Genomic DNA, 18,948 nt, shown 5'->3' with positions numbered 1-18,948 from the left:
AGTAAAAACGGGCTGGGAGCGAGCGGTGAGTCACTGATCACTGCGGCTCAGTGACGCCATGTTGTAGTTTTAGTAGAAACAGAGAGATCAGTGGCTGGGACTGAGCGGTGAGTCGCTTATCACCACGGCCATCACCACGGCTCAGTGACGCCATAGTTGTAGTTTTAGTAAAAACAACGCCCGTGCCTTATCACCTAAAACTGGAGTATGCGTGGGGCCTTCATCCACTCACTGGCACGTGAGTCCGTAGGATACGACAGCATAGACAACACACAGATGTGTGTGGGGAGGAAATAATTAGCAACTAACTAGTGAATTGGGGAGAAAAAACAGGGGTGCACATAAAAAAAGAAAGAACTAATGAAGTGATACAGTTTATTGATACGGACACACTGTACTGTATGTACATAAATACATACATAGCCTCACTTCCAAAGTCTTAACAATTTGTGGTTTGTAACCAACTTAAAGATACAATCTTTATACACGTCTTATCCGTCGTCTCTCTCCTCCATTCATGAAGGGAGAAAAGGGGGCGGAGCGTCCAGCTGAGTCCCGGTGAGGCTCTGAGCCGTGACGAGTGGGAAGCGTCGGGTTCCACACGGGAACAGGAGGTCAGGGGTCATTCAGGGGTCAGAAGTCCTCCCGGAGTCTCTGTGGTGAGTGAAGGGTGGTGGTGGTGGTGGAGGTGGAGGAGCGGTCAGAAGTCCTCCCTGTTGCTCCCGGAGTCTCGGAGGTGAGTGAGGGGTGGTGGTGGTGGTGGAGGAGGAGCGGTCAGAAGTCCTCCCTGTTGCTCCCGGAGTCTCGGAGGTGAGTGAGGGGTGGTGGTGGTGGTGGAGGAGGAGCGGTCAGAAGTCCTCCCTGTTGCTCCCGGAGTCTCGGAGGTGAGTGAGGGGTGGTGGTGGAGGTGGAGGAGCGGTCAGAAGTCCTCCCTGTTGCTCCCGGAGTCTCGGAGGTGAGTGAGGGGTGGTGGTGGTGGTGGAGGAGGAGCGGTCAGAAGTCCTCCCTGTTGCTCCCGGAGTCTCGGAGGTGAGTGAGGGGTGGTGGTGGAGGTGGAGGAGCGGTCAGAAGTCCTCCCTGTTGCTCCCGGAGTCTCGGAGGTGAGTGAGGGGTGGTGGTGGAGGTGGAGGAGGAGGAGCGGTCAGAAGTCCTCCCTGTTGCTCCCGGAGTCTCGGAGGTGAGTGAGGGGTGGTGGTGGAGGTGGAGGAGGAGCGGTCAGAAGTCCTCCCTGTTGCTCCCGGAGTCTCAGAGGTGAGTGAGGGGTGGTGGTGGTGGAGGTGGAGGAGGAGGAGCGGTCAGAAGTCCTCCCTGTTGCTCCTACAGTCTCGGAGGTGAGTGAGGGGTGGTGGTGGAGGAGGAGGAGGAGCGGTCAGAAGTCCTCCCTGTTGCTCCTACAGTCTCAGAGGTGAGTGAGGGGTGGTGGTGGTGGTGGAGGAGCGGTCAGAAGTCCTCCCTGTTGCTCCTACAGTCTCAGAGGTGAGTGAGGGGTGGTGGTGGTGGTGGAGGAGCGGTCAGAAGTCCTCCCTGTTGCTCCTGGCGTCTCAGAGGTGAGTGAGGGGTGGTGGTGGAGGTGGAGGAGGAGGAGCGGTCAGAAGTCCTCCCTGTTGCTCCTACAGTCTCGGAGGTGAGTGAGGGGTGGTGGTGGAGGTGGAGGAGGAGGAGCGGTCAGAAGTCCTCCCTGTTGCTCCTACAGTCTCAGAGGTGAGTGAGGGGTGGTGGTGGAGGTGGAGGAGGAGGAGCGGTCAGAAGTCCTCCCTGTTGCTCCTGGCGTCTCAGAGGTGAGTGAGGGGTGGTGGTGGAGGAGGAGGAGGAGCGGTCAGAAGTCCTCCCTGTTGCTCCTGTAGTCTCAGAGGTGAGTGAGGGGTGGTGGTGGAGGTGGAGGAGGAGCGGTCAGAAGTCCTCCCTGTTGCTCCTGGAGTCTCGGAGGTGAGTGAGGGGTGGCGGTGGTGGTGGAGGAGGAGGAGGAGCGGTCAGAAGTCCTCCCTGTTGCTCCTGGCGTCTCGGAGGTGAGTGAGGGGTGGTGGTGGTGGTGGAGGAGCTGTCAGAAGTCCTCCCTGTTGCTCCTGATGTCTCAGAGGTGAGTGAGGGGTGGAGGTGGAGGAGGAGCGGTCAGAAGTCCTCCCTGTTGCTCCCGGAGTCTCAGAGGTGAGTGAGGGGTGGTGGTGGAGGTGGAGGAGGAGGAGCGGTCAGAAGTCCTCCCTGTTGCTCCTGGCGTCTCGGAGGTGAGTGAGGGGTGGTGGTGGAGGAGCGGTCAGAAGTCCTCCCTGTTGCTCCGGGAGTCTCGGAGGTGAGTGAGGGGTGGTGGTGGTGGAGGAGGAGGAGGAGCGGTCAGAAGTCCTCCCTGTTGCTCCGGGAGTCTCGGAGGTGAGTGAGGGGTGGTGGTGGTGGAGGTGGAGGAGGAGGAGCGGTCAGAAGTCCTCCCTGTTGCTCCGGGAGTCTCGGAGGTGAGTGAGGGCTCCCAGAACCTCCTCCCTGCTCCTCCTGCCCAGCTGCTGACCTCCTCTGCACCGCACGCTCACCGTGTCGCTCACACGCTCCTTCTCCCCGACCACTGTGCGCGCACACACACACACACACACACACACACACACACACACACACACACACATAACATTATTAACCAATTCACACAGAATAACTCTTCCTACTTCCTTCACAGGTGTTACTGATGATACAAATGAAGGCTCTGTTCCATTTAGTGTACAGTGGTTCTCAAACTCAAAGGTGTAGCAGAGTGTTCCCATTAACCCAACAACACGCTCAATAGCAGCACCTTGACTCTGTTTGCCCAGAACGGAACAGAGCCTTCATTAGAACCACCGGCAACATACACGTGTGGAGGAAGTAGGGGAAGGGGCCCCGAGTTCTGTCCAAAATGCCGCGAGCGCATAGAGCCTGTTGGACCCTAGCATCCCCATAGAGCATCCCCATAGAGCCGAGACGAGACCTGGCCTGTCCAGTCTCTCCGAGGCACTGGAATTCGACGGAATTGCGGCCCAGGGAAGTTACGTTGAGGCTTTTTACAGAGACGTTTACATTCACAGTTCATGACAGTCCCCCCTTACAGATAATCTCTGTATTAGTACCAGGCTTTTCTCCTCAGATAAGAAAAGGCATGGCTGCCACAAATAGACAATCTACGACTGAGCTCAGGAAGAAAGAGGTGACCACGTTAAGGCTGCACGATATATCCTCATCGTATCGTCATCGAGGTACCAACATGTGCAATATCAGTATCGCAAACTCACAAACTTCAAATTCTTTGAATAATAGTTTAGTTTTCAATGTTGCAACATTTAAATATAGATATAGCAATTTTAACGGTGATATCGTATCGATATCGCAATATTTGGCATATGACATTTTGTCCATATAGTGCAGCCCTATAGACCAAGTACAGAGCAAACTCCAGTCAACCAAGCATTACACAAGCATTAACCCATTCTGAACGGGCACCCATTTTGGTGTTGGCATCGCGTTATGCTTTAGCTATTGAAAAATAGCAGATCTACAAGCTCATAGCGCGCCACCGAGTGGCGCGCTACGAGCTTGTAGGTCTGCTATTTTTTGAAAAATCAAAGAACGACTGACATTTTTTAGAATCTGATCTCAGGTCAGAATGGGCTGATCAGACCAGTGTGTGTCCAGCGGAAACCTCGTGTGAATCTGATCTCGGGTCAGAATGGGTTAAGTATAGACTGTTCAACGTATACTGTAGTAGATGTAAAGTTCTGAAGAGCATGGTACCCAGTATGTAGTTGTACTGGGCCAACTGGGCCGAGCGGACGTTACCCAGAATGTAGTTGTACTGGGCCAACTGGGCCGAGCAGATCTTACCCAGAATGTAGTTGTACTGGGCCAACTGGGCCGAGCGGATCTTCCTGTTGAAGGTGGCGCCCTGATCCTCATCCACACTGGCCATGAAGCCCGCTTCACGGAAGTCCCGGACCACCTTGAGAACACACGCGCACACACACGCGCACACACACACACACACACACACACACACACACACACACACACACAGTCAGTCTAGCAGCAGATTTTATATTTGTTTTCTAACAATAAAGTCTGATTTGGAGTTCTCAATCTCAGCCCCGAGTCAGACAGATTGGGCCAGGGTTCGAGTGTATGTATGTATGCCAATTGGTCGGGTGAAGAACAAATAATAAAAAGATCATTAATGAATTGAGTTCGAGTGGGGAGAATGGGAGATTATAAGATTATAAGAGTCACATAAATCAAATCAAACTGGTAGATAAATAAATCTCTAGACCATTCATGTTTAATATCGATTATATTATTCACTCCACTGACCTGCTGGGCATAAGACTCACTGTCGCCCCCTACAGAAATAACCATCACCTGCGCTGGAGATAACCACAGCGGCCTAAAGACAGAGACAGAGAGAGAGAGAGACAGAGAGAGAGAGAGACAGACAGAGAGACAGACAGACAGACAGAGAGACAGAGAGACAGACAGACAGAGAGACAGAGACAGACAGACAGACAGAGAGAGACAGACAGACAGAGAGAGACAGACAGACAGACACAGAAAGAGACAGAGAGAGAGACAGACAGAGAGACAGACACAGACCGAGAGAGAGGGAGGAGAGAGAGAGATAGAGACAGACAGACAGACAGACAGACAGACAGACAGACAGAGAGACAGACAGACAGGCAGAGAGTGAGAGAGAGAGGGAGGAGAGAGAGATAGAGACAGGGAGAGGTTCATTATAAATGTTTTATAAATATTAATTATAATATTTCAGAACATACGCCACCATTAACACCATTAACCCATCCAGAATGGGTTTAATTCCGCTCACCATTTCCCTCCAAAGTGCTCAGCCAATATGGCGATCATCCTCTCCACTGATCCCAGGACAGCTCTGTGGATCATGACTGGTCTGTGGTTCTGTCCATCGGGGCTGAGACACAAAACAGAACAATGTTCATGTCAGTCACCCCCACATTGATTGGCCACGGACCCCCATCTGACGGTTTTATGCCACGCTATACGGCTGACCTCGATTAGTCGAATAGTCGACTAATCGATCGGAACGGGTCTCAGTCGACTGACCACCTCTTAGTCGATGTTCATTAAAAAAATATATAATATATAAAATACAATATTTACAAAATATACAAAAATATTGTATTATTCCACTAGGTCTGTGGGGGATATAAACACATTTGAACATTCTGACTGTTCAAATCTCCAATGTGCATGTGGAGTGTGTCTGCCTGTGTGGCAATGTGCCACTGCCTGTGACTTGAATCGCACAGTGCGCTGGCCTGATAGACTCCAGAATCTCAATCTCACCTGCTGTGCTCAATCTGGCTAATGACAAGCCTCTCAGTTGTTAAAAAAAAAGATTTGAACAGTCAGAATGTTCAAATGTGTTCATGTCCCCCACAGACCTAGTGGAATAATACAATATTTTTGTATATTTTTGTAAATATTGTATTTTTATATACAATTTTTTGGGGCAAAAAAAAACAAAAGAAAAAAAACAAACATTTTTTTTTCTTTTTTTGCTCAGTCGACTATTAGTCGACTAACAGCAAATTTATTCATCTATCAGTCGACTATACAAATCCTTAGTCGGGGACAGCCCTACGCTATAGACAATAGATGGGCTCGCGCTTCGACGTGTTCAATGAACATACTGTATGTCCGCGTGGTGAACGTCATTGTGAACGTGTTCATTTCTGGCGTGTGTGTGAACGTCACTTTCTCACAGTTATTTCGTTCAAGAGTGAGTGTTTCCATAAAGCCTTCCAAAGTTCCAGGCGAAATCCCCGGTGCTAAAACCACACCCTAAACAGGCCTTAACATCTAGCGGGAAAACCCAAACCAATAAGCCATTTATATCACCACACAAATTAACTCATCTTTCTCAGTCGTCACTGGAGCTACTGCATGATGATCCAGTCACAGAACATGTCCCAACTCCCGACCCACAGAACATGTCCCAACTCCCGACCCACAGAACATGTCCCAACTCCCGACCCAAACACTGAGGAAACTTGTTTGTTGTTTGATTAAACATAATGTGCAACGAAAAATAGCTTCCAATAGAGAGTTCTCACAGTCTGTGAGAACCCAGAACATTCAGAAACTTTTGCCTTCACAATAAAAGCATTTTTGTAAAAGTTGTCACTATTAATCCCAAAAATCCCTTCATTTCCAATAGGAATAAAGTCTGTGGTTTTATATGGCTATGGGCTGTGGCAATAAATACAATGAAAAAAAATAAAATAAAATAACAAACCATGTACTTTAGTTACAAATTTTGAATGATGAACTATGAACGGAACTAGTTCATTAGCCTGAGCTAACGTGTTAGGTTTCTGGTCTAGAGGGGCGGGTCACGGCTGAGATTTGCGCACGCCCTGATTGGATCTCATCGATCTGTCCGTCACCCCCGGCCCCTCCTCTCCCCCCTAGTGCAGCGCTACGTCACATCATTTGGAGCGACGCCCACCCAGAAGGGTTGACTCCCAATTTTAGACCAGAGCGGCCAATGCGTTCCTCCAGGCTTTCCATTTTTGCACCAACAAAAATGAAAGCCTGGTACCGAGGCTACTAGTTCATTGTAAACTTTCCCAACACTGTCCTCCCCCAGTGGGCCTCATGGCTCGGCAAGGATTACTTACTTATTAACAAATGTAGCTGGGACCCCCCTGGGGACCACCCCTGGGGGTGCATTGTCTGATAATTCCCAGGAATTAAATTAGAATCAGGGAATTACTACACGATATTAGAGGCTGCAGGCTTCTCCGTCCTAGTGCCAGCAATATTTTAGCAATAAATTAAAATCATGGAATTACTATACGGTATTACAGGCTGCAGGCCTCTCCTAGTGCCAGCAATATATCAGCAAGCATATATTATTTTTTTGCAAAGACGTCCACAGACATCTTGGGCACCCCATACGGGTAATTCCCAGGACGTCTGTGGACGTCTTGGAAAAGCTTTAAAAATGTCATGTCAAGGACCCCCAAAATTATATGCAATTGGCCGTCGACCCCCCCATCTTAAAATATGTTGTTGCAGGGACCCCCCAGAAGCAAAGATTTGAGTTAAAAAAAATCGCGGAAAGAATATATATTCAAAGTTTTGTGCCACATTTTCACGATTTTTCAAAAATGCCGCGCTATGAGCTTGTAGATCTGCTATTTTTTCAATAGCTAAAGTATAACATAATGCTTTTTACACCAAAAGGGATTCCCGTTCAGAATGGGTTGAAACAAGTAGTTCTTCTGAACAAACACATTGGTTGAAATAGGCTCTCAAGACGTGCTGCAATGAGCATGACAGCAGCGCCTAGCCTGTGAGAGCGCATTAATCACATTAGAAATATCATCAGTTGTGCCGATTAGCGGTTAGACAGAGTTTCGTCAGAGCAGCAGCATTATTGGCTTAGGAATGGAACAAAGATAAATTCACGGAACTAATGAAATTTCCCCGGCCTCCGCCTGTGTTCACTGTGCATAGTTTGAGTAGGATGGGGCAGGTCTACGCTCCTGTATTTTAACATCATAGTATGAGTAGGATGGGGCAGGTCTACGCTCCTGTATTTTATCATCATAGTTTGAGTAGGATGGGGCAGGTCTACGCTCCTGTATTTTATCATCATAGTATGAGTAGGATGGGGCAGGTCTACGCTCCTGTATTTTATCATCATAGTATGAGTAGGATGGGGCAGGTCTACGCTCCTGTATTTTAACGTCATAGTATGAGTAGGATGGGGCAGGTCTACGCTCCTGTATTTTAACCCATTCTGACCGGGCACCGATTTTGGTGTCAGCATCATGTTATGCTTTAGCTATTTAAAAATAGCAGATCTACAAGCTCATATCGCGCCACCGAGTGGCGCGATACGAGCTTGTAGGTCTGCTATTTTTGAAAAATCGAAGAGCGACTGACATTTCTAGAATCTGATCTCAGGTCAGAATGGGTTCATCAGACCCAGTGTGTGTCCAGTGGAAACCTCGTATGAATCTGATCTCAGGTCAGAATGGGTTAACATCATAGTATGAGTAGGATGGGGCAGGTCTACGCTCCTGTATTTTAACATCACAGTATGAGTAGGATGGGGCAGGTCTACGCTCCTGTATTTTATCATCATAGTATGAGTAGGATGGGGCAGGTCTACGCTCCTGTATTTTATCATCATAGTATGAGTAGGATGGGGCAGGTCTACGCTCCTGTATTTTAACATCATAGTATGAGTAGGATGGGGCAGGTCTACGTTCCTGTATTTTAACATCATAGTATGAGTAGGATGGGGCAGGTCTACGTTCCTGTATTTTAACATCATAGTATGAGTAGGATGGGGCAGGTCTACGTTCCTGTATTTTAACATCATAGTATGAGTAGGATGGGGCAGGTCTACGCTCCTGTATTTTAACATCATAGTATGAGTAGGATGGGGCAGGTCTACGTTCCTGTATTTTAACATCATAGTATGAGTAGGATGGGGCAGGTCTACGCTCCTGTATTTTAACGTCATAGTATGAGTAGGATGGGGCAGGTCTACGTTCCTGTATTTTAACGTCATAGTATGAGTAGGATGGGGCAGGTCTACGCTCCTGTATTTTAACGTCATAGTATGAGTAGGATGGGGCAGGTCTACGCTCCTGTATTTTAACATCATAGTATGAGTAGGATGGGGCAGGTCTACGCTCCTGTATTTTATCATCATAGTATGAGTAGGATGGGGCAGGTCTACGTTCCTGTATTTTATCATCATAGTATGAGTAGGATGGGGCAGGTCTACGCTCCTGTATTTTAACGTCATAGTATGAGTAGGATGGGGCAGGTCTACGCTCCTGTATTTTATCATCATAGTATGAGTAGGATGGGGCAGGTCTACGCTCCTGTATTTTATCATCATAGTATGAGTAGGATGGGGCAGGTCTACGCTCCTGTATTTTATCGTCATAGTATGAGTAGGATGGGGCAGGTCTACGTTCCTGTATTTTATCATCATAGTATGAGTAGGATGGGGCAGGTCTACGTTCCTGTATTTTAACGTCATAGTATGAGTAGGATGGGGCAGGTCTACGCTCCTGTATTTTAACGTCATAGTATGAGTAGGATTGGGCAGGTCTACGTTCCTGTATTTTAACATCATAGTTTGAGTAGGATGGGGCAGGTCTACGTTCCTGTATTTAATCGTCATAGTATGAGTAGGATGGGGCAGGTCTACGTTCCTGTATTTTATCGTCATAGTATGAGTAGGATGGGGCAGGTCTACGCTCCTGTATTTTAACGTCATAGTATGAGTAGGATGGGGCAGGTCTACGCTCCTGTATTTTATCGTCATAGTATGAGTAGGATGGGGCAGGTCTACGTTCCTGTATTTTAACATCATAGTTTGAGTAGGATGGGGCAGGTCTACGTTCCTGTATTTTATCATCATAGTATGAGTAGGATGGGGCAGGTCTACGCTCCTGTATTTTATCATCATAGTTTGAGTAGGATGGGGCAGGTCTACGCTCCTGTATTTTAACATCATAGTATGAGTAGGATGGGGCAGGTCTACGCTCCTGTATTTTAACATCATAGTATGAGTAGGATGGGGCAGGTCTACGCTCCTGTATTTTAACATCACAGTATGAGTAGGATGGGGCAGGTCTACGTTCCTGTATTTTATCATCATAGTATGAGTAGGATGGGGCAGGTCTACGTTCCTGTATTTTATCATCATAGTATGAGTAGGATGGGGCAGGTCTACGTTCCTGTATTTTATCATCATAGTATGAGTAGGATGGGGCAGGTCTACGTTCCTGTATTTTATCATCATAGTTTGAGTAGGATGGGGCAGGTCTACGTTCCTGTATTTTAACATCATAGTTTGAGTAGGATGGGGCAGGTCTACGTTCCTGTATTTTATCATCATAGTATGAGTAGGATGGGGCAGGTCTACGCTCCTGTATTTTATCATCATAGTATGAGTAGGATGGGGCAGGTCTACGCTCCTGTATTTTAACATCATAGTATGAGTAGGATGGGGCAGGTCTACGTTCCTGTATTTTATCATCATAGTATGAGTAGGATGGGGCAGGTCTACGCTCCTGTATTTTAACATCATAGTATGAGTAGGATGGGGCAGGTCTACGCTCCTGTATTTTAACGTCATAGTATGAGTAGGATGGGGCAGGTCTACGCTCCTGTATTTTAACATCATAGTATGAGTAGGATGGGGCAGGTCTACGTTCCTGTATTTTATCATCATAGTATGAGTAGGATGGGGCAGGTCTACGCTCCTGTATTTTATCATCATAGTATGAGTAGGATGGGGCAGGTCTACGCTCCTGTATTTTAACGTCACAGTATGAGTAGGATGGGGCAGGTCTACGCTCCTGTATTTTATCATCATAGTATGAGTAGGATGGGGCAGGTCTACGCTCCTGTATTTTAACGTCACAGTATGAGTAGGATGGGGCAGGTCTACGCTCCTGTATTTTATCGTCATAGTATGAGTAGGATGGGGCAGGTCTACGCTCCTGTATTTTATCATCACAGTATGAGTAGGATGGGGCAGGTCTACGCTCCTGTATTTTAACATCACAGTATGAGTAGGATGGGGCAGGTCTACGCTCCTGTATTTTATCATCACAGTATGAGTAGGATGGGGCAGGTCTACGCTCCTGTATTTTAACATCACAGTATGAGTAGGATGGGGCAGGTCTACGCTCCTGTATTTTAACGTCACAGTATGAGTAGGATGGGGCAGGTCTACGCTCCTGTATTTTATCATCATAGTTTGAGTAGGATGGGGCAGGTCTACGCTCCTGTATTTTAACATCACAGTATGAGTAGGATGGGGCAGGTCTACGCTCCTGTATTTTAACGTCACAGTATGAGTAGGATGGGGCAGGTCTACGCTCCTGTATTTTATCATCATAGTATGAGTAGGATGGGGCAGGTCTACGCTCCTGTATTTTAACATCATAGTATGAGTAGGATGGGGCAGGTCTACGCTCCTGTATTTTATCGTCATAGTATGAGTAGGATGGGGCAGGTCTACGTTCCTGTATTTTATCGTCATAGTATGAGTAGGATGGGGCAGGTCTACGCTCCTGTATTTTAACGTCATAGTATGAGTAGGATGGGGCAGGTCTACGCTCCTGTATTTTATCGTCATAGTATGAGTAGGATGGGGCAGGTCTACGTTCCTGTATTTTAACATCATAGTTTGAGTAGGATGGGGCAGGTCTACGTTCCTGTATTTTATCATCATAGTATGAGTAGGATGGGGCAGGTCTACGCTCCTGTATTTTATCATCATAGTTTGAGTAGGATGGGGCAGGTCTACGCTCCTGTATTTTAACATCATAGTATGAGTAGGATGGGGCAGGTCTACGCTCCTGTATTTTAACATCATAGTATGAGTAGGATGGGGCAGGTCTACGCTCCTGTATTTTAACATCACAGTATGAGTAGGATGGGGCAGGTCTACGCTCCTGTATTTTATCATCATAGTTTGAGTAGGATGGGGCAGGTCTACGCTCCTGTATTTTAACATCACAGTATGAGTAGGATGGGGCAGGTCTACGCTCCTGTATTTTAACGTCACAGTATGAGTAGGATGGGGCAGGTCTACGCTCCTGTATTTTATCATCATAGTATGAGTAGGATGGGGCAGGTCTACGCTCCTGTATTTTAACATCATAGTATGAGTAGGATGGGGCAGGTCTACGTTCCTGTATTTTATCATCATAGTATGAGTAGGATGGGGCAGGTCTACGCTCCTGTATTTTATCATCATAGTATGAGTAGGATGGGGCAGGTCTACGCTCCTGTATTTTAACGTCACAGTATGAGTAGGATGGGGCAGGTCTACGCTCCTGTATTTTATCATCATAGTATGAGTAGGATGGGGCAGGTCTACGCTCCTGTATTTTAACGTCACAGTATGAGTAGGATGGGGCAGGTCTACGCTCCTGTATTTTATCGTCATAGTATGAGTAGGATGGGGCAGGTCTACGCTCCTGTATTTTATCATCACAGTATGAGTAGGATGGGGCAGGTCTACGCTCCTGTATTTTAACATCACAGTATGAGTAGGATGGGGCAGGTCTACGCTCCTGTATTTTATCATCACAGTATGAGTAGGATGGGGCAGGTCTACGCTCCTGTATTTTAACATCACAGTATGAGTAGGATGGGGCAGGTCTACGCTCCTGTATTTTAACGTCACAGTATGAGTAGGATGGGGCAGGTCTACGCTCCTGTATTTTATCATCATAGTTTGAGTAGGATGGGGCAGGTCTACGCTCCTGTATTTTAACATCACAGTATGAGTAGGATGGGGCAGGTCTACGCTCCTGTATTTTAACGTCACAGTATGAGTAGGATGGGGCAGGTCTACGCTCCTGTATTTTATCATCATAGTATGAGTAGGATGGGGCAGGTCTACGCTCCTGTATTTTAACATCATAGTATGAGTAGGATGGGGCAGGTCTACGCTCCTGTATTTTATCGTCATAGTATGAGTAGGATGGGGCAGGTCTACGTTCCTGTATTTTATCGTCATAGTATGAGTAGGATGGGGCAGGTCTACGCTCCTGTATTTTAACGTCATAGTATGAGTAGGATGGGGCAGGTCTACGCTCCTGTATTTTATCGTCATAGTATGAGTAGGATGGGGCAGGTCTACGTTCCTGTATTTTAACATCATAGTTTGAGTAGGATGGGGCAGGTCTACGTTCCTGTATTTTATCATCATAGTATGAGTAGGATGGGGCAGGTCTACGCTCCTGTATTTTATCATCATAGTTTGAGTAGGATGGGGCAGGTCTACGCTCCTGTATTTTAACATCATAGTATGAGTAGGATGGGGCAGGTCTACGCTCCTGTATTTTAACATCATAGTATGAGTAGGATGGGGCAGGTCTACGCTCCTGTATTTTAACATCACAGTATGAGTAGGATGGGGCAGGTCTACGTTCCTGTATTTTATCATCATAGTATGAGTAGGATGGGGCAGGTCTACGTTCCTGTATTTTATCATCATAGTATGAGTAGGATGGGGCAGGTCTACGTTCCTGTATTTTATCATCATAGTATGAGTAGGATGGGGCAGGTCTACGTTCCTGTATTTTATCATCATAGTTTGAGTAGGATGGGGCAGGTCTACGTTCCTGTATTTTAACATCATAGTTTGAGTAGGATGGGGCAGGTCTACGTTCCTGTATTTTATCATCATAGTATGAGTAGGATGGGGCAGGTCTACGCTCCTGTATTTTATCATCATAGTATGAGTAGGATGGGGCAGGTCTACGCTCCTGTATTTTAACATCATAGTATGAGTAGGATGGGGCAGGTCTACGTTCCTGTATTTTATCATCATAGTATGAGTAGGATGGGGCAGGTCTACGCTCCTGTATTTTATCGTCATAGTATGAGTAGGATGGGGCAGGTCTACGTTCCTGTATTTTATCATCATAGTATGAGTAGGATGGGGCAGGTCTACGTTCCTGTATTTTAACGTCATAGTATGAGTAGGATGGGGCAGGTCTACGCTCCTGTATTTTAACGTCATAGTATGAGTAGGATTGGGCAGGTCTACGTTCCTGTATTTTAACATCATAGTTTGAGTAGGATGGGGCAGGTCTACGTTCCTGTATTTTATCGTCATAGTATGAGTAGGATGGGGCAGGTCTACGTTCCTGTATTTTATCGTCATAGTATGAGTAGGATGGGGCAGGTCTACGCTCCTGTATTTTAACGTCATAGTATGAGTAGGATGGGGCAGGTCTACGCTCCTGTATTTTATCGTCATAGTATGAGTAGGATGGGGCAGGTCTACGTTCCTGTATTTTAACATCATAGTTTGAGTAGGATGGGGCAGGTCTACGTTCCTGTATTTTATCATCATAGTATGAGTAGGATGGGGCAGGTCTACGCTCCTGTATTTTATCATCATAGTTTGAGTAGGATGGGGCAGGTCTACGCTCCTGTATTTTAACATCATAGTATGAGTAGGATGGGGCAGGTCTACGCTCCTGTATTTTAACATCATAGTATGAGTAGGATGGGGCAGGTCTACGCTCCTGTATTTTAACATCACAGTATGAGTAGGATGGGGCAGGTCTACGTTCCTGTATTTTATCATCATAGTATGAGTAGGATGGGGCAGGTCTACGTTCCTGTATTTTATCATCATAGTATGAGTAGGATGGGGCAGGTCTACGTTCCTGTATTTTATCATCATAGTATGAGTAGGATGGGGCAGGTCTACGTTCCTGTATTTTATCATCATAGTTTGAGTAGGATGGGGCAGGTCTACGTTCCTGTATTTTAACATCATAGTTTGAGTAGGATGGGGCAGGTCTACGTTCCTGTATTTTATCATCATAGTATGAGTAGGATGGGGCAGGTCTACGCTCCTGTATTTTATCATCATAGTATGAGTAGGATGGGGCAGGTCTACGCTCCTGTATTTTAACATCATAGTATGAGTAGGATGGGGCAGGTCTACGTTCCTGTATTTTATCATCATAGTATGAGTAGGATGGGGCAGGTCTACGCTCCTGTATTTTAACATCATAGTATGAGTAGGATGGGGCAGGTCTACGCTCCTGTATTTTAACGTCATAGTATGAGTAGGATGGGGCAGGTCTACGCTCCTGTATTTTAACATCATAGTATGAGTAGGATGGGGCAGGTCTACGTTCCTGTATTTTATCATCATAGTATGAGTAGGATGGGGCAGGTCTACGCTCCTGTATTTTATCATCATAGTATGAGTAGGATGGGGCAGGTCTACGCTCCTGTATTTTAACGTCACAGTATGAGTAGGATGGGGCAGGTCTACGCTCCTGTATTTTATCATCATAGTATGAGTAGGATGGGGCAGGTCTACGCTCCTGTATTTTAACGTCACAGTATGAGTAGGATGGGGCAGGTCTACGCTCCTGTATTTTATCGTCATAGTATGAGTAGGATGGGGCAGGTCTACGCTCCTGTATTTTATCATCACAGTATGAGTAGGATGGGGCAGGTCTACGCTCCTGTATTTTAACATCACAGTATGAGTAGGATGGGGCAGGTCTACGCTCCTGTATTTTATCATCACAGTATGAGTAGGATGGGGCAGGTCTACGCTCCTGTATTTTAACATCACAGTATGAGTAGGATGGGGCAGGTCTACGCTCCTGTATTTTAACGTCACAGTATGAGTAGGATGGGGCAGGTCTACGCTCCTGTATTTTATCATCATAGTTTGAGTAGGATGGGGCAGGTCTACGCTCCTGTATTTTAACATCACAGTATGAGTAGGATGGGGCAGGTCTACGCTCCTGTATTTTAACGTCACAGTATGAGTAGGATGGGGCAGGTCTACGCTCCTGTATTTTATCATCATAGTATGAGTAGGATGGGGCAGGTCTACGCTCCTGTATTTTAACATCATAGTATGAGTAGGATGGGGCAGGTCTACGCTCCTGTATTTTATCGTCATAGTATGAGTAGGATGGGGCAGGTCTACGTTCCTGTATTTTATCGTCATAGTATGAGTAGGATGGGGCAGGTCTACGCTCCTGTATTTTAACGTCATAGTATGAGTAGGATGGGGCAGGTCTACGCTCCTGTATTTTATCGTCATAGTATGAGTAGGATGGGGCAGGTCTACGTTCCTGTATTTTAACATCATAGTTTGAGTAGGATGGGGCAGGTCTACGTTCCTGTATTTTATCATCATAGTATGAGTAGGATGGGGCAGGTCTACGCTCCTGTATTTTATCATCATAGTTTGAGTAGGATGGGGCAGGTCTACGCTCCTGTATTTTAACATCACAGTATGAGTAGGATGGGGCAGGTCTACGCTCCTGTATTTTAACGTCACAGTATGAGTAGGATGGGGCAGGTCTACGCTCCTGTATTTTATCATCATAGTATGAGTAGGATGGGGCAGGTCTACGCTCCTGTATTTTAACATCATAGTATGAGTAGGATGGGGCAGGTCTACGCTCCTGTATTTTAACGTCATAGTATGAGTAGGATGGGGCAGGTCTACGCTCCTGTATTTTAACATCATAGTATGAGTAGGATGGGGCAGGTCTACGCTCCTGTATTTTAACGTCATAGTATGAGTAGGATGGGGCAGGTCTACGCTCCTGTATTTTATCATCATAGTTTGAGTAGGATGGGGCAGGTCTACGTTCCTGTATTTTATCATCATAGTATGAGTAGGATGGGGCAGGTCTACGCTCCTGTATTTTATCATCATAGTTTGAGTAGGATGGGGCAGGTCTACGCTCCTGTATTTTATCATCATAGTATGAGTAGGATGGGGCAGGTCTACGCTCCTGTATTTTAACATCATAGTATGAGTAGGATGGGGCAGGTCTACGCTCCTGTATTTTAACATCATAGTATGAGTAGGATGGGGCAGGTCTACGCTCCTGTATGTTAACATCACAGTATGAGTAGGATGGGGCAGGTCTACGCTCCTGTATTTTATCATCATAGTATGAGTAGGATGGGGCAGGTCTACGCTCCTGTATTTTATCATCATAGTATGAGTAGGATGGGGCAGGTCTACGTTCCTGTATTTTATCATCATAGTATGAGTAGGATGGGGCAGGTCTACGTTCCTGTATTTTATCATCATAGTATGAGTAGGATGGGGCAGGTCTACGTTCCTGTATTTTATCATCATAGTTTGAGTAGGATGGGGCAGGTCTACGTTCCTGTATTTTAACATCATAGTTTGAGTAGGATGGGGCAGGTCTACGTTCCTGTATTTTATCATCATAGTATGAGTAGGATGGGGCAGGTCTACGCTCCTGTGTTTTAACGTCATAGTATGAGTAGGATGGGGCAGGTCTACGTTCCTGTATTTTAACATCATAGTTTGAGTAGGATGGGGCAGGTCTACGTTCCTGTATTTTATCATCATAGTATGAGTAGGATGGGGCAGGTCTACGCTCCTGTATTTTATCATCATAGTATGAGTAGGATGGGGCAGGTCTACGCTCCTGTATTTTAACGTCATAGTATGAGTAGGATGGGGCAGGTCTACGCTCCTGTATTTTAACGTCATAGTATGAGTAGGATGGGGCAGGTCTACGTTCCTGTATTTTAACATCATAGTATGAGTAGGATGGGGCAGGTCTACGCTCCTGTATTTTAACGTCATAGTATGAGTAGGATGGGGCAGGTCTACGTTTCTGTATTTTATCATCATAGTTTGAGTAGGATGGGGCAGGTCTACGCTCCTGTATTTTAACATCATAGTATGAGTAGGATGGGGCAGGTCTACGCTCCTGTATTTTATCGTCATAGTATGAGTAGGATGGGGCAGGTCTACGCTCCTGTATTTTAACATCATAGTATGAGTAGGATGGGGCAGTTCTACGCTCCTGTATTTTAACGTCATAGTATGAGTAGGATGGGGCAGGTCTACGCTCCTGTATTTTAACGTCATAGTATGAGTAGGATGGGGCAGGTCTACGCTCCTGTATTTTATCATCATAGTATGAGTAGGATGGGGCAGGTCTACGCTCCTGTATTTTAACGTCATAGTATGAGTAGGATGGGGCAGGTCTACGCTCCTGTATTTTAACGTCATAGTATGAGTAGGATGGGGCAGGTCTACGCTCCTGTATTTTAACGTCATAGTATGAGTAGGATGGGGCAGGTCTACGCTCCTGTATTTTAACGTCATAGTATGAGTAGGATGGGGCAGTTCTACGCTCCTGTATTTTAACGTCATAGTATGAGTAGGATGGGGCAGGTCTACGCTCCTGTATTTTAACGTCATAGTATGAGTAGGATGGGGCAGGTCTACGCTCCTGTATTTTAACGTCATAGTATGAGTAGGATGGGGCAGGTCTACGCTCCTGTATTTTAACGTCATAGTATGAGTAGGATGGGGCAGGTCTACGCTCCTGTATTTTATCATCATAGTATGAGTAGGATGGGGCAGGTCTACGCTCCTGTATTTTATCATCATAGTATGAGTAGGATGGGGCAGGTCTACGCTCCTGTATTTTAACATCATAGTTTGAGTAGGATGGGGCAGGTCTACGCTCCTGTATTTTAACATCATAGTTTGAGTAGGATGGGGCAGGTCTACGCTCCTGTATTTTAACATCATAGTATGAGTAGGATGGGGCAGGTCTACGCTCCTGTATTTTATCATCATAGTATGAGTAGGATGGGGCAGGTCTACGCTCCTGTATTTTAACGTCATAGTATGAGTAGGATGGGGCAGGTCTACGCACCTGTATTTTAACGTCATAGTATGAGTAGGATGGGGCAGGTCTACGCTCCTGTATTTTATCATCATAGTATGAGTAGGATGGGGCAGGTCTACGCTCCTGTATTTTAACATCATAGTTTGAGTAGGATGGGGCAGGTCTACGCTCCTGTATTTTAACATCATAGTTTGAGTAGGATGGGGCAGGTCTACGCTCCTGTATTTTAACATCATAGTTTGAGTAGGATGGGGCAGGTCTACGCTCCTGTATTTTAACATCATAGTTTGAGTAGGTTGGGGCAGGTCTACGCTCCTGTATTTTAACATCATAGTTTGAGTAGGATGGGGCAGGTCTACGCTCCTGTATTTTATCGTCATAGTATGAGTAGGATGGGGCAGGTCTACGTTCCTGTATTTTATCATCATAGTATGAGTAGGATGGGGCAGGTCTACGCTCCTGTATTTTATCATCATAGTATGAGTAGGATGGGGCAGGTCTACGTTCCTGTATTTTATCATCATAGTATGAGTAGGATGGGGCAGGTCTACGCTCCTGTATTTTATCATCATAGTATGAGTAGGATGGGGCAGGTCTACGCTCCTGTATTTTATCATCATAGTATGAGTAGGATGGGGCAGGTCTACGCTCCTGTATTTTATCATCATAGTATGAGTAGGATGGGGCAGGTCTACGCTCCTGTATTTTATCATCATAGTATGAGTAG

At 46.2% G+C, this 18,948-nt stretch overlaps 1 protein-coding gene and 1 long non-coding RNA gene across 2 annotated transcripts in view; one reads left to right on the top strand and one right to left on the bottom strand.

The window, feature by feature from the left end:
- The first annotated feature begins 220 nt into the window (after window positions 1-220).
- Window positions 221-2,501, top strand: LOC310855932. Its single transcript, XR_014569042.1, has 3 exons — window positions 221-639; window positions 1,853-1,926; window positions 2,445-2,501. It is a non-coding gene; the product is annotated as an uncharacterized lncRNA (long non-coding RNA).
- The window catches only part of tars2 (threonyl-tRNA synthetase 2, mitochondrial), a 61,790-nt gene continuing 45,180 nt past the window's right edge, over window positions 2,339-18,948 (bottom strand). The window contains exons 15-18 of the mRNA XM_083761125.1: window positions 4,829-4,930; window positions 4,318-4,390; window positions 3,838-3,952; window positions 2,339-2,551 (exon numbers count right to left, since the gene is read on the bottom strand). Of these exons, the coding sequence (XP_083617251.1) occupies window positions 2,409-2,551; window positions 3,838-3,952; window positions 4,318-4,390; window positions 4,829-4,930 (433 nt within the window). The 3' untranslated portion in view covers window positions 2,339-2,408. The remainder of the gene's footprint in view (window positions 2,552-3,837; window positions 3,953-4,317; window positions 4,391-4,828; window positions 4,931-18,948) is intronic.

The sequence above is a fragment of the Protomyctophum parallelum genome (genome assembly GCF_964188405.1).
Source record: "Protomyctophum parallelum genome assembly, chromosome: 3".
Lineage (NCBI taxonomy): Eukaryota > Metazoa > Chordata > Actinopteri > Myctophiformes > Myctophidae > Protomyctophum > Protomyctophum parallelum.
Note: the sequence above shows the minus strand (reverse complement) of the source record. Positions and strands in the feature narration are given on the sequence as shown.